This window comes from Monodon monoceros, unplaced genomic scaffold, assembly GCF_005190385.1.
Source record: "Monodon monoceros isolate NGI ecotype Baffin Bay Population unplaced genomic scaffold, NGI_Narwhal_1 Super_Scaffold_1, whole genome shotgun sequence".
In the NCBI taxonomy this organism is placed as follows: Eukaryota; Metazoa; Chordata; class Mammalia; order Artiodactyla; family Monodontidae; genus Monodon; species Monodon monoceros.
The window spans coordinates 64,223,357-64,237,770 of NW_021703765.1; the positions used below are offsets into that span (position 1 = coordinate 64,223,357).

A 14,414-nucleotide genomic window follows, 5' to 3' on the forward strand; every position below is an offset into this window, starting at 1 on the left:
AGCCCCACAGTGTAAACTGCAGAACCAGATGGCCCACACATGACCCCCAAGGCCTGCATTGTGAACTGCCAGGCTGCATGGGCCTTGAGTGGGGGCTCCAGAGTGGAGCCAGCGACAGATGCGGTGCACATGTGGTGTGCGAGGAGCCTGGAGCAGGTGGACTGATGTGAGGGTGACTGCAGTTGGGGAAGCGGGTGGCTGACCCACCTGGGGGGCCACCTGCTGAATGAGCATGACCAGCCTCAGCAGGCTGTTCCAGAAGCGCCGCACCGTGAGCCCCACGGACATGCAGGGCCTGGCAGCCCTGGCGGGGGGCACCGTCTGCTCCACACCGAGGTTCTCCAAGTAGCTCGCACAGCTCTGAAGCAGCAGCAGGAGCCTGTGGGCAGAGACGGCAGGGTTGGCTGGGGCCGAGCCCAGCACCAGTGTGCCCTCACACCACACGACCAGCAGCCTCCTGCTCTGGGAACCGGCCCGGGCGTCAGGGACTCGGAGCATCTCAGAAAACACTCTGCCTGACCCAAGAGCCACTTCTTCCAGGAAGCCCTCCCTGAAGGCTAAGCTTGGGGCCCCTTCGGGGCCTCCTGGGTGGCAGCACTTCTGCCTGGCTGCTCCCCACTGGACTAGGAGGCTCTGGGAGGCTGGGCCTTGCCTCGGTTGTGTCCAGAGTCCTCAGAAAGTGCTGGGTAAGTGGCTGCCTTCCACCATGTGGCTCAGAGCCTTCATCTTGCAGAGGACCCAGCTGAGACCCCCAAAGCGGAGGAGGCTGCGCACAGCCTCAGGGTGAGTGTGCAGGACACTGTGCCCTGCGGTTTCCTGATTCTAGTTGGGGGTGGGGGTTCTCCTGTGGGATGAGCTGCTTCTGCCACAACGGAGACTGGAGTGAGAGAGCCAGGTCCCTATCCTACCCTGAGTCAGGGGCTAATTGTAAGGAAAAGGGGTGTTGGGAAGAGAAGTAGGTATTTGCATGGGAATCAGGCTGTTTTAAAAGAAGAGACTGTGTTTACAAAACATATGGGCAGATAAGTGACCTCAACTTGTTGCAGGTGCAGGAGGGTCATCCCAAACCAACTGTGCCCTTGGGCAGAGAGGGCCTGGGGGAGGGTTGCTGACTGCTCCAGGCCGTACCCCTCTCTGGGCCAAGGTGTTCTCCTCTGTGAATGGGGACAATGAACGAGCAGCACTGGAGGGTGGAGAGTGACCTGGACAGACGGGCCAGGCGAGGGGTGGAAAGGCGGGTCAGCTCCAGCTTTCTAGAAGGCGGATGGGTGAACTGGGCCCTGACGGGCTTGGCCAGCACAGGGACGAGTAGGCGGGGCACTCCTAGCAGAGGGCACAGCAAGGAAGGAAGGTGTGTTCTGGGCTCACACATGTTCAGCCCCCTACAGGGTCCAGGTAGTGCTTTCACACCGTCGGCTCCTCCAGGCCTCTGAGTGGTTACCCTGGTTTCTAATTGTCTCCAAGCAGGTCATCCCCAAATTGCTGGGGTCCCTGCCTGTCTGGCCCCCGTGACTTCATTAGCATGCAGGGTTTGGAGCACATGGAGCCTGGGCTGCGGTCCCCAGGGAGTGGAGGCTGACGACCATGCTAACGTGAAAGACAGTGTAGAAGTGGTGGGGCTGCAGGGGAATCCACTGGCCTCCTTCCCAGCAGGGCCAGGATTTGGAAAAGCACATCCTGTGTCTGGCCCTGTGACACATGGAAGGGACAGGAAAAACAGCCTGGGATGGAAAGTCTGAGCAGCAGCTGTAATGTCCTCGACACACAGAAACCCTAAGGAAGCAGCTGGCGGTGGCTGGAGAAGTAGCCGCCAGAGCTGTGGTGTCACAGAGACCAACAGGGTGGCCAGCAACTCCCTGAAGGTGGACTATAAGACACACGGCACAGGGGCTTCCCTGGTGGCGCAGTGGTTGAGAGTCCGCCTGCCAATGTAGGGGACGTGGGTTCGTGCCCCGGTCCGGGAAGATCCCACATGCCGTGGAGCGGCTGGTCCCGTGAGCCATGGCCGCTGAGCCTGCGTGTCCGGAGCCTGTGCTCCGCAGTGGGAAAGGCCGCAACAGTGAGAGGCCCGCATACTGCAAAAAAAAAAGACACACAGCACAGCACGACACAGGTGAGATCGCTATGAGGGCCCTGAACCAAGCTGGCCCCTGACAGCATTCAGTCAAAGGTGATTGTTGTCATCAATGTCATCACCCCGCCAGAAGCGGATCCTGTGGCTGCTACTGGTTTATGGGGTGGGTGCCAGCATCCTGAGATGACCAGGTTTGGTCCAGACTCTCACCTGTCGATGACCAGCTCCAGCAGCACAGCGTGGGACAGCTGCGTGAACTCGGGGTCACCTGGCACGTGGTCGTAGTGCTCTAGCAGGGCCACCATGTCCAGGTCACAGGCCATGCGGTCAGGGAACTTCCAGGAAGGGAAGTGCACGGGCCCGGCACGCGAGAACACGTCCACGATGGTGCCCTGAAGGTCGGTGAGGTCCCTGCGCAGGCTGTCCATGCAGGCCTGGCTGCCCAGCAGGTGTGCCATCCTCGTGGCTCCTGGGGTGGACAGAGAGGATCCCTGTTAGCCAGAGCCACGTGGCTGCTGCTGGAGGAAGCTTCTGAAAACCCCAGAAAACCTGCTGAAATCCAAACTCGACCCTGGGGAGAAGTCGGTTCCCTGGCCCCTTTGGGACCTGCTTGTGGGTGACCTCACCAGCCTCCCTCTCATCCACCCTACCCCACGCCCACACTACTGATTTCCTCGGTCCACAAGTCCCTCTGAGGACCTGTGTGTGCCTGGCCCCTGCTAAGTGCTGGGTGGATACAGCTGTGTATGAGGTTGTACTTGCTGTCCTTCCCTCCCTGAGCAAAGCACTGGACCGGCTACTGACAACAAAAAGTCAGTTGTAGCTACAGTATGACAGGGAGCACTGGACCACCCCTGGCCACTCTCATCTCCTGCCTGGACTGCAGCAGCAGTTCCAGCTGGGCCACAGGCCTGCCCACTGGAATCTGATCCACTTCTGCTATGGAGACCTCGGCCAAGCCTATCTGACCACATCACACTGGCCAACAACCCCTCAGGCCTCACTTTGGCCCTTGGGAGAAAGGCTACCTCCAGGCACACCCCTCCCCTTGTCCTCTCTCGTCACCTCCCCTCCCCTCCCCTCCCCTCCACATACCATCAGCTACAAGCAGCAGCTCCTGTGCAGGCACTCATTTCTGAATCCATGCCCATCTGTCTCTTCCATCTGAGTCATGCTTCCCCCATCCAATTCCCATCACCTGCCTAACTCCTCTCATCCTTCAGGGTTCCCGGACATCACCTCCTCCAGGAAGCCTTCCCTGACCACCCTCCAGGCTGGCTTAGATACTCCCTCTGGGCTTTCCCCATCTTGGCCCTGATTGCTCTCTGCAGGAACGGCCTCTGCTCTCTAGGACAGGTCCTCACCGCACCTCAGTCACTGTGGTATCCCCAGTATAGCAGCCTGGGGCCTGGCCTATTGCAGATGCTCACTGACAAATGAACGACTAGTAATTGAACGGAGAAAAGAAAAAGAATCCACAAAGAAAATTTAAAATACCTTGACTTTGGGAGGAAAACAAGTCCTGAAGTGTAAGAGAGGAACACCTGAAAATTTGTATGGATAGCTATCCTAATCACTCTGGTGACGGGGGCCCATTATATGTTGATACAGGGGTCCCAGTCCTGCCCCTTTCTGGCTGTGTGGTCATGGGCAAGTCACCGCACCCCTCTGAGCTCCAGCTGTCTCACTTGTAAGATGGGGACACCATCCCCCATCAGGCCAGGTGGTATCTGCAAGTAACGTGCTTGGTCCAGGACTTCCCTGGTGGTGCAGTGGTTAAGAGTCCACCTGCCAATGCAGGGGACACAGGTTGGTTCCCTGGTCTGGGAAGATCCCACATGCTGCACAGCAACAAAGCCCATGTGCCACAACTACTGACCCTGCACTCTAGAGCCCGTGAGCCACAACTACTGAGCCCTCGTGCCACAACTACTGAAGCCCACGCGCTGCAACAAGAGAAGCCACCGCCATGAGAAGCCCGTGCACTGCAACAAAGAGTAGCCCCTGCTCACCACAACTAGAGAAAGCCCGCAGGCAGCAATGAAGACCCAACACAGCAAAAAACAAAAAAAAATAAAAAAGTGCTCGGTCCAGGGCAAGGCACCAGTAAAAGTTCTGCAGCCATAGTAACTATTATTACTGTGATTACTATTACTAGCAGTAACAACAGCAAAGACCACCCTTGTCTGGAGCTGCTGTCTACCTTCCATATTTCCTTTTCTCCCCTGCGGCCCGCACAGATTGCTTCCCTTCCATCTTTGCCGTGTGTGGACATCTGAAGACAGTGATTTGGATGAACCATCCCTGGCCCTTGACTCAGAAGGTCTGGCCCCTCCCGTGGCTCTTCGCAGGCCTCTGACAGCAGGTGTCAGAGCCAGCAGCCCTGTGGATGCTGAGCCCTGGTCCCTCCCCACCCTGCAGTGGGGGCCCCTTGTGGTTTTCTCAGCAGCAGAAAGTTCCTTGCACCAAAGCCCCACCCTGCAGCAGGGGCTGCTTGGGCAGGATTTAGGCCCCCAGGAAGTCCAGGCCTGGCAGGGAAACCTCTCTTCCTCCAACCTGTTTCCATCTCCCAACCTTCCTCATTGCAGAAAATGGCACCCTCACTGGAAGCACCTGGGCACTTCCTCGAATCCCTTTCCTTTATCCCCACATCCAGGCACCCAGTGCTGCCAGCTCCACATCCCACCCACTCTGAGAACCCGCCACCTCTGTCCATCAACACTGCTCCACACCCCCCACCTCCCCCAGACCACTGCCCCAGCCTTCCTGAGGGTCGCCCTCTCCCCTCCCCAGCACCCCCTCGCACCTCGGCGTCTCACCCCCGTAGAATATGCTTCCTCCCCATACTCTGTCTAAATAAGATGCCTCCCTCAGATCCCCGGGCTGGTGAGGTCCCCTGTTACACATTCTCAAAGCAGCCTGTGCTTTTCCCTCCCAGTACACACCACAGTGGCATGGAATCATTGAGTCATTATTTGCAGTTGGGAATCTGTCTCCCTGCGAGCACATAGGCCGTTTTTTAGTTCACTGCGGTATGACCTGGCCACCTGGGCTGGGACCTGAGGGCCTGCCTGTGCCCACAGGTGCAGGGAAACCCAGAGGCCCCAGAGTGGTTCCTGAGGGCAAGCCAGCCTCTCTGGCCTCCCAGAGGACTGGGCCCTGTCCTCACCTCTGCACAGGTGCCTGTCCGTGGAGCTGGATGTCTGAGTGCCCCCAGCTCTTGGACTTGCCTGTGGGCTTTCGGGCTCAGGGTCAGAAGCTCAGCCAGGTGCCTGGCTTCCCGTGTCCAGCTCTGCAGTCCCTGGGAGTGGATGTAGGGAGAGTGAGGGAGTGGGCACTCAGGGAGGGCTTCCTGGGAGTGGGGGGCAGGGAGGAGGCTGTCCCAGAAGAAGGGGGTTGTTTCAGGCTGGAGGATGGGGCGAGGGAAAGGGTAGGTGGGGTTGCCAGCCTTGAGCCTGAGCACCGCTGGCTTTGACTACAGGACCTACTGTCGGCCACTTCCCAAATCCACCTCCTTTATTTATTTATTTATTTTTATTTTTTGGCTGCACCACGCGGCACGTGGGATCTTAGTTCCCTGACCAGGGATTGAACTCTCGCCCCCTGCATTGGAAGCGCAGAGTCCTAACCACTAGACCGCCAGGGAAGTCCCCAAGTCCACCTCCTTTAAACAGATGAGGAAACTGAGGCTTTGGGAAGTTAGGGGGCTAGCCTAAGATCACTCAGGGAGCTGGGACTCTTGAGTCCAACATCTTCAGGCCATACTACTTCTAGAGCAGCACTGGACAAAAGAAATATAATGCAAGCCATGTATGGGTTTTAAAATTTTATACTTGCCACATTAAAAAAACTAAAAAGAAAGAGGTAAATTAATTTTAATAACATATTACTTAACAATATACCCAAAATATCTCTTCAATGTTAAATCAATATAAAATATTGTCTATTTTTCTGCATTAAGTCTCAAAATCCAATGTCTATTTGACACTTATAGCACATCCCAATTTGGACCAGTCACCATTTTCATATACAGCACCACATGGGCTGGTGGCTACTATATTGGACAGTGCAGGGGTAGGGGATCAGATCCTGTGTTCATTAAGCAGATGGTGACTGAGTATCTTCTACATGTTGGGCATTGTGTCAGGGACAGGGACAGAGCAGGGCACACAGAGCACTGTCCCCCAGGAAGCACCATCTATGTCTGAGCGTCTCTGCAGGGGGCAAGTCTTGGTGTGTCAGCTCTACAGTTCCACCCACAGGTGGGGTGATGAGTCCCCACAATACACACACACACACACACACACACACACATACACACACACACACAGGTCCACTTCCCACATACAAATGTTGCCTCAGTGATGGTCTCTCATAAGATATTGCCACCCATGAGGTGTTATGTCCCCAAAGAATGAGGCAGAAACAAACAGTAAAACCGACTGAAACATTCTGGGTTTCCTTCCTGGAATGGCAAGAAGGAAATAAATACAGCAAGCAAAAAAATCCCACCCCGGGAGGAAGGGTTTTCAGGTGGCAAAGCACCTGGAACTCAGGAGCTTGCTTGTGCAGACGTGAAGAACCAGTGACCTGTTCACCCTCAAATAACTACAGCTGCCATCTGGGGCCATCTGGGGCCATATGTTAGGTTCTGGTTCTGATGAGCAGCAGCAAATGCCAAAGCAGTAAGAATATACAAGAGCAAAACACAACATTGAAAAACATCCAAGGTTACCCTACGTCGTTTCTTCTGAACAGTGGGGATTTGCAGATACAAGCCTGTTTTGAGAAACATATGTGTGTGTGTGTGTGTGTGTGTGTGTCAAGTGAAGGAACACTTGACACAGGCTTTCTCTGTAATTCCTGGGTCCTGAGTAGAACCCTCTCCCTGAAGCTGCGAGCCCCGCACTGTTCCTGAGATCACACAAGTGCTGGCACTAATTGAGCCACCACTACCCTGGTGTGGGAGCAGCAGGTAACTCTGCCTCTCCTCAGGCCCCTCAGCCCAAGGTGGACTTTTAACTCGCAGAGAAGTGAAGGAGCCTTTCCTGCACTACCATTTAACATTCGAGTCCTTTCCCTCTCTTCTCCCGCTTCTCTCTCGAGACCCCTGGGACCCTACCCCTCAGGTAAAGATTATGCCTCCCTCCTGGCCAGTGCACCCATGGAAACACTTTAGAAACTCTAAAACCATCTAAATGGCAGTGTCAGTCTCTGACTCAGGAGTGCTAATTGCCTGGATCCCGGGGACACTGAAGGAATCCAGTGAAGACAAAGGAGTAAGTAACTGCACTAATAGAGAAGAATGGCCTGGGTTTGGATTCTCACTCCACCATGTGAACTGAGGATGTGAACCTCTCTGTCCTCACTTGTAAGTAAGTTGCTATATGAAATAAATGATGTAATGCATGTAGTGTTTGGCACATGGTCTGGCTCATGGTACGTGTTCAATAAATCCTAACTATCATTATAATTCAACATTAATAATAACAATGACATAAACCAGCTATGGTGTGTATGTGAGGAAGAGAGACGGGGAGGAGACTTGGGAGGGCATCTTTTCCTATCCCCCCTCCCCCACCCCCCATTTCACAGGTGAAGAAATTGAAGTCCAGGCCAGGGTTCAGGAGTTGGGAGAGAGAGGAAAGGGAGGAGAGGGTCTCAGGAGGGGAAGCGAAAAGGGCGGGATTCGAGGTGTGCTGCGGGGCGGGAAAGTGGTCCGCAGGGACCAACCTGCGGGCGTGAGGGGTGGAGCCTAAGGAGGAAGCCTTGATTTGAGTTGGTCTACTGGATTTGAGGGCGGGACTATGGAAGCCAGGGGTGGAACTGGAAAAGGCAGGCCCGTGGGAAAAGGGACCCGTGGGAATTAGGGATTGCGATTTGGGAAGGGGGTCTGAAAGAGGTGGGCCTGAAAGCAAAAGAGGGGGCTGGGGGAATAGGGAGGCGGGGCTTTGGCCAAAGTGGGAGGCCAATGGGAAAGAGCGGGGGCCTTGGAAGGCGGGGGTCGGAGAGAGAGAGGAATCTTCTGGTGGAGTAAAGGGTAGGGGGGCCGGGGCCGTGGGGTGCGTGCGAGGGCGTCGGCGGGAGATGTAAAACGTCTCACCAGTCTCCGGCGTCGCAGCCTCAGCCACTGTGTCTGGTCGGCTCATGAAACTGCCCCTAGGTGCGCCTGACGCTCCTGGGATCCCCGGCAAAACCTATCCCGGCTCCCCGACCGCTGCCACGGCAACGGCGTGTCTCGAGAGGGAGGGGCGGGAATTTACGTCACGGAGAAGGGGCGGCCCCGGAAGTGCGTCAGCCTCGCCCCCCTCGGCGACGACTCGCTCGGCCGCCGCCATCTTGCGAGCTTGTTGTACTGTTGGTGAGGGGAAGCCGCTTTGACGCCACACCGTTCACCTATACAGAGGCGGACTGGCAGCCCTGAGCGTCGTAGTCATGCCGGCCGGACCCGTGCAGGCGGTGCCCCCGCCGCCGCCCGCGGCCACCGAGCCTAAACAGGTACCACGACCCCCGCACCTCGACCTGGGCCCTCCCCTCGGGCGCGGGCCCTCTTTACTCGTGCAGGAAGAAACGGCGGTTTGCGAGGGCTTGGAGGGACTCCAGGTCCCAGGAGGCAGCGCGCTTCCCGTCTACCTTCTGGTAGCGAAACAAGCCTGTTAGAACAGGAGTTCTCAAAGTGTGGTCCGCGGACCGGCTAGCATCACCTGGGAGTTTATTAGAAATTCTGAGTTTCCACCCTAGACCTTTTAAATCAGAATCTGTATTTTAACAAGCTCCCAAGGTGATTCATTAAAATTTGAGAAGCACTGATCCAGCGCATCCACCGGTCTTCTGTGTTAATTGGGCCCACCGGCCCCCAGTCTTTGCCCAGGAGTCCCTAATTTCCCAGCCTGCACGGTGCATCTTTGAACGTTAATTCTCAGCATCTGTGTAGTGCTTACTCTAAGCCAGACACTGTGCCAGGCTCCGACGGAATGAATGAAGCGCAGTTCCTGCTTTATTTAGGGAGCTCACACACTAGTGGGGAGCCAGGTATAAGTGAATACTCAATAAATGTTTATTGCCTCAGTTACCATAAATGATACAGTTTCAGCCAGCCCTTCAAAAGATCTCAGTCAGCTAAGGAGGAAAGACGTGGGTCAGTAATTGCAGTGTGATATAAGTATCAAGTACAAAGGAGACAGGAATTCTAATCAACATTGCTTTGGTGGGATATAGGGGAGATTAAGGTAGGTGAAGCCCACCGGCGTGAAAGGTAAATTGCGTTTAGAAGAATGAATCAGTAGTTCACCAGATAGGTGATTGGGAAGGGAAATACCATTCTTTATTCATTTAGCAAACATTTATTGAGCACATCCTGTATGCTGACCACTGCAAATACCTATGTATCCCTGGCATTTTCCCAGTATCTTGGGGAAAAGTAACCAAGGTAATACCAGATAAGTGCCAAGATACCAAGGTGGGAATCAGATGGTGCCTCTTGTCAAGAGTAAAGAAGGTTAAAGCATAGGGTTGGGAAAGTGGTGGTTAAGAGGTGTATTTCTGGGGATTTGAAGTTTTCGTAGCAGGCTATTGGGAGAAAAGGAAGGGATGTAAGCCGGATAGTGACATATTTGTGTTTCAGAAATTCAGGTAAACAGTGATGGGGAGAATTGCTAGGAGGACAGGTTAGTCATGTTATTCAAAAGATGTTGAGAGCCTGGCCTAGATTGTGGCTGGGGCATGGGACAGAGGGGATGGGCAAGCTCAGATCACAAAAGGGCTGTGGTGCAGGCTCTCCCTCCAAAGTGATGCATTGGAATCCTGGTTCTGCCATTGGGCCAGTTAAGGTCTCCATTCCTCAGTTTGTCCATCTGTAAAATGACAAGACAATAATATAAGAGTACTTAACCTCTTAGAGGTCTGTAAGGGTTATAGATTTTATACGCTTAAAGTGCTTAGGAAAGTATATGGAACCTACTCTGTGCTTGACAAATGTTCTTATCATTGAACGTGTAGGCTGAGGAAGGGAGAAGAGACCCACGTTTTTGCCCGGGATGACTGGAGGCATGGTTGGCCGTTCGTGAGGAAAGCGGTTAGAGATGAAAGTGCCCAGAACTGCTGGATCTAAAGCTTTGTGGCACATAAGAGTGATGTGGGACGTTGACGGGGGTAGAATGGTTCAGCCTATAGGTGCTAGGGGAAGTGGAGGACATTTTGTAAGTGCCTGACTGAGGACAGTGTGTATAGTGTGAAGAGAACCAAGAACAGAATTTTGGGGACCCCTAACACTATAGGGCAGGAGGTGAAACAGGAGCCAGGAGGGAAACTTGAATGGAATGGTGAGCAAGAAGGAAATACAGGTGAGAATGGGACCTGGGAGTTGAGAGTTTTGTGAAGGAGCGGTCACTGGTCACACGGTATACTGATGTAGCTGGCTGTAGGCCGTCATTTTTGACTTTGGCATGAGCACTTGAAATGAAGGGGGATCAAATGGGAGCTGAGCAAGTGGGAACGGCAAGGCTGAGAGAACTCAGGCTGTTTAGCTACTAGAGGAAGGCGGGGAGAAGGCAGTAGCAGAAAGGAGCATAAGGGTAGAGGAGAAACTTTGTTTCTCCAAAATGAGAGACTTGAACCTTTGTTTACTAAGGGGAAGAAGCTGGTGAGGAAAGAATATTGGAATTTATGGGGCAGTTAATGTTGAGTATTCCAGTGGAGTTTCACAGAACATTTGAACATTAAGTGATGGTTTAGACTACGGAATGGATGCAGAGGGAAAGGGCATTCAAGGCAGAAGAAGTGGCCAGCAAGGAGTTTCCCATTTCTTTATTCAACAGACAATTCTTACATATCCCGTATCAGCCACATCCAAGGGTGGGGATACAGGCATGGCCTTCTGGATTCTGGAATGTGGTTTCTCAGAACGTGGTTAGATTTCCCCCCTCCATCTGAATCACATGGACACTTGGTAAAAATGCAGATTCCCAGTGTCACAGAGATGCTCTAGCTGGAGGGGAGCCAGAGAGGCTGCTCTTTTCATTGGTTCCCTGGGAAAGTCCCATGCAAGCACAGAGCAGTTGAGAGAGTGGCTCTTCTGGAGCAGAGGTTCCTGACTCAAGGAAAGTCTCGATGAATTGGGCAGGAGAGTCTGTATTCTCAATAATATCCTAGAGGAGTTTAATGGTGGGCATCTGGCACCAAGCCAGGAACTTTAAGACCTTCCTTTTCCTGTTTTCACAGCCCACAGAAGAGGAAGCATCTTCAAAGGAGGATTCTACCCCTTCCAAGCCAGTGGTGGGTATTATTTACCCTCCTCCAGAGGTCAGGAATATCGTTGACAAGACTGCCAGCTTCGTGGCCAGGTAACATAGCTACTCCTGCTCATGTGGGTCACGGGTAGATTTTAGCATCAAGAGCTCCTGAATTTGCACAGGGGTAACACTTGGGTTTTTAGAGTGGTATTGTTGGCTTAGGCCTGTCAGCTCATCTAAAACCACAGCATGGTGTGAGGTAGGCAGTGGGCAGGACTGGCATCGCTAACATGATATGGTGGTGGCAGAGTACAAGGCACACCCAGCTCCAGAGTCACCAAGAACCTGTGCTTCCAAACCGAGCCTGAGGAAATACTTGGAACGCTGCTTTGTCATGGATAATGTGTGTCTGTATCTGAGCTGCTGGCCTTAGGAAGACAAAAGGGAGTTGATGATTCTCATTGTGCAAGGACTGCATTTCCTTTGACCCATCTGCAAAATGGAATAAAATAACACCTAGAATTGTTGTGAGGCAGGGGTGAGGGGACTGAGTGCAGTTTGGGTACATCATGTAGCTATTACCTCAGATGGCATGAAAATCTGCTTGATTTCCTCTTGTTCCTCCCCATTACACTTCCTCAGATGGAGTCTTCTTGATGGCCACTTGACTCCAAAGGTCAACCATCCCCTAGTTTAGGGCATTTCAAGTATTCCTTTGGCAGCCAGCAGGCCACATCCAGCCTACAGATCTTTTTGTTCATTCTTAACAATATATAATTTTTTAACTTTTGAATTAGTTGTCATTGTTTAAAAATGAGATTGCACAGTAAATCTGGATTTCTGGCTTCTCTTGATGAATTGGATGGCTCCTTGCGTGGAAGCAGTAGCTGACCTTGAGCAGACTGCTGCCCTCAGTCAGGGCATATGCTCTCCAGGGAGCCACACCTTGACCCTGAGGCAGCATCCCCATCACGATACATCATTTAACAGATGGGTCCTTCCTTTCTCAACCTCTTTTTAAAATGAAACATAGAAAGAGGTTACTCTGGTTGATGTCTTTCACTGTGTCAGGCTGCATGCGGGTGAACCTTTCACATTTCAGCGGCTTTGACCAACCTGGATATTGGGTTAAAACAGCTCTGTGCTTGATTGAACATTATTAGGCCATGTCAGATTTAGGGCAGCAGGTGTTGTGTTTATAAGTTTAATATTTCATAGCAACGCTTATTCTTCCCCTTGTCCCCTGATTTTTTTTCTTTTTAATTAATTTACTTTTGGCTGCATTGGGTCTTCATTGCTGCGTGCAGGCTTTCTCTAGTTGCGGCGAGCAGGGGCTACTCTTTGTTGCGGTGCACGGGCTTCTCATTGCGGTGGCTTCTCTTGTAGCAGAGCACGGGCTCTAGGCATGTGGGCTTCAGCAGTTGTGGCACATGGGCTCAGTAGTTGTGGCTCGAGAACTCTAGAGCACAGGCTCAGTATTTGTGGTGCGTGGGCTTAGGTGCTCCGCAATATGTGGGATCTTCCCAGACTGGGGCTCAAACCTGTGTCCCCTGCATTGGCAGGCGGATTCTTAACCATTGCGCCACCAGGGAAGTCCACCTCCTGATATGTTTTCCTGTTTAAAACAATAAATAGGAAAAGAGTGTAAGAGGAAGAATCACCACAGTCTCGCGACCAGAATAGCTTCTACTAGCTGTTTTCACTTTTTCCTGTTTCCTTCTGGCCCTTGGCATCCTTTTTTAGATTCTTGTAATACTAGTAGAGATACTTTCATATCCTGCTTTTTCCATTTGCACTGTGTTGTAAGCATTTTCCTGTGTTGCTCCACGGTCTCCTGGTGCTGCATGGTCCTCTCTGGAAAGGATGCACCATGTTAAGGTGATGGGCCTTCCTTGACTTGGCTGACTCCTCTGTATTTTCCTTTGAAGTTGTTTCCAACATTTCAGTTTGGCAAATGAAGCTATGGGGAAGTCTCTGAGCATTTTCTTTCCCTTTTAGATTGTTTTCCTAGAAGAAAATTCTGTGTGGCACATTACTGGCTAAAAGAGCATTTTTAAATATTTCTTATTTTGCCAAGTAGCTTTCCAATAATTTTGTGCCAGCCCCAAAAATAAGAATCTCTCCAAGTTCCCTTAATAATAAATCTATATGTCCACGTCTCTAGATCTATTTTTGACTATGATGATTGCCTTATAGGCATTTCTGAAATCTGTGGACTTGCTTTTGTTTACATTGCCGTGAAGGGACAGAGCAGCATCTCACTCTGGGTTAAAAGCAGACATGCAGGACCCTCTGCTTTACTTCTGTTGGGTTCACATGTATTGATTGAGCATAGAGTAAAAAATCACCAACCCAGTGTGGTTTTCCAAAAGGAGTTTTTTCTCTCTAGGTTTGGTCTTCCCTTCCCTGTATTTTACTGTCAAGAAACTAAGGGAAATTACTCTTAAAAAGTCCCACCAGCTAGGTTGAGTCAGAATCATGTCTTTTTCTGCTGAAATCTATTCCTTGTGTTAGAGAATATAATTCTAAAATTAACATTAAGCTAATTTAAAGCAACAGAGTAGCTTGGAATGAATATGCCTGCGTTCTCGTTTTATATTTCAGATTGTTCCCAGATGTGAGGTTACGGCTTAGGAGGCGGTGGTAGAGGAGACAACCAGAGCCCCCTTTTCTAGCAGCCCTTTGTATGGTGGCCTAGTTTAGCCATATTTAAATGTACATTTACCCTTGTCCTTGTGTGGCTTGCATTATTTAAGGGGGTGGAAGAATGCTTCTTCCTCAAGCATGGGGTTTCAGCTGGACTAAAGCATTGTCACATCCAGACCTCATGGTGTTAGTCACGCTGCAGAGTGTGACCAGAACTTGTGGAGGAGCTAGCCAGGGTGCTGATGACCACTGCCATGGTGGCTAAACTGGGGCACAGCATCACCTGCACCCTGTCTCCTGCCCTGTCTTCAACTGACAGGGCCAGGGTATGAAAGTGGAATGACCCGGGTGCCACCAGCCTCTGGAGCTGTCCCTTGGTGTGTTTGGGGCACCTCTGAGTGCAGGGCCCTGGTCAAAGGAGTGATGGAAACCCCCCAGATCATCTCTCATCTTTATAGGACAGC

The 14,414-nt window shown here is 52.1% G+C and overlaps 2 protein-coding genes across 3 annotated transcripts in view; one reads left to right on the forward strand and one right to left on the reverse strand.

Annotated features, from left to right (window-relative positions):
* CCDC157 (coiled-coil domain containing 157) overlaps positions 1 to 8,412 on the reverse strand; it is a 15,085-nt gene extending 6,673 nt beyond the window's left edge. Inside the window, exons 1-4 of one of the 2 annotated variants that reach the window (XM_029226471.1) lie at positions 8,178 to 8,308; positions 5,244 to 5,375; positions 2,285 to 2,543; positions 208 to 379 (exon numbers count right to left, since the gene is read on the reverse strand). In XM_029226471.1, the coding sequence (XP_029082304.1) occupies positions 208 to 379; positions 2,285 to 2,532 (420 nt within the window). In that variant the 5' untranslated portion in view covers positions 2,533 to 2,543; positions 5,244 to 5,375; positions 8,178 to 8,308. Of the gene's footprint in view, positions 1 to 207; positions 380 to 2,284; positions 2,544 to 5,243; positions 5,376 to 8,177 lie in introns of both variants that reach the window. The other variant, XM_029226462.1, reaches the window with a different exon arrangement.
* Positions 8,397 to 14,414, forward strand: part of SF3A1 (splicing factor 3a subunit 1) — a 19,969-nt gene continuing 13,951 nt past the window's right edge. The window contains exons 1-2 of the mRNA XM_029226450.1: positions 8,397 to 8,572; positions 11,294 to 11,415. Coding sequence (XP_029082283.1) covers positions 8,510 to 8,572; positions 11,294 to 11,415 — 185 coding nt within the window. The 5' untranslated portion in view covers positions 8,397 to 8,509. The remainder of the gene's footprint in view (positions 8,573 to 11,293; positions 11,416 to 14,414) is intronic.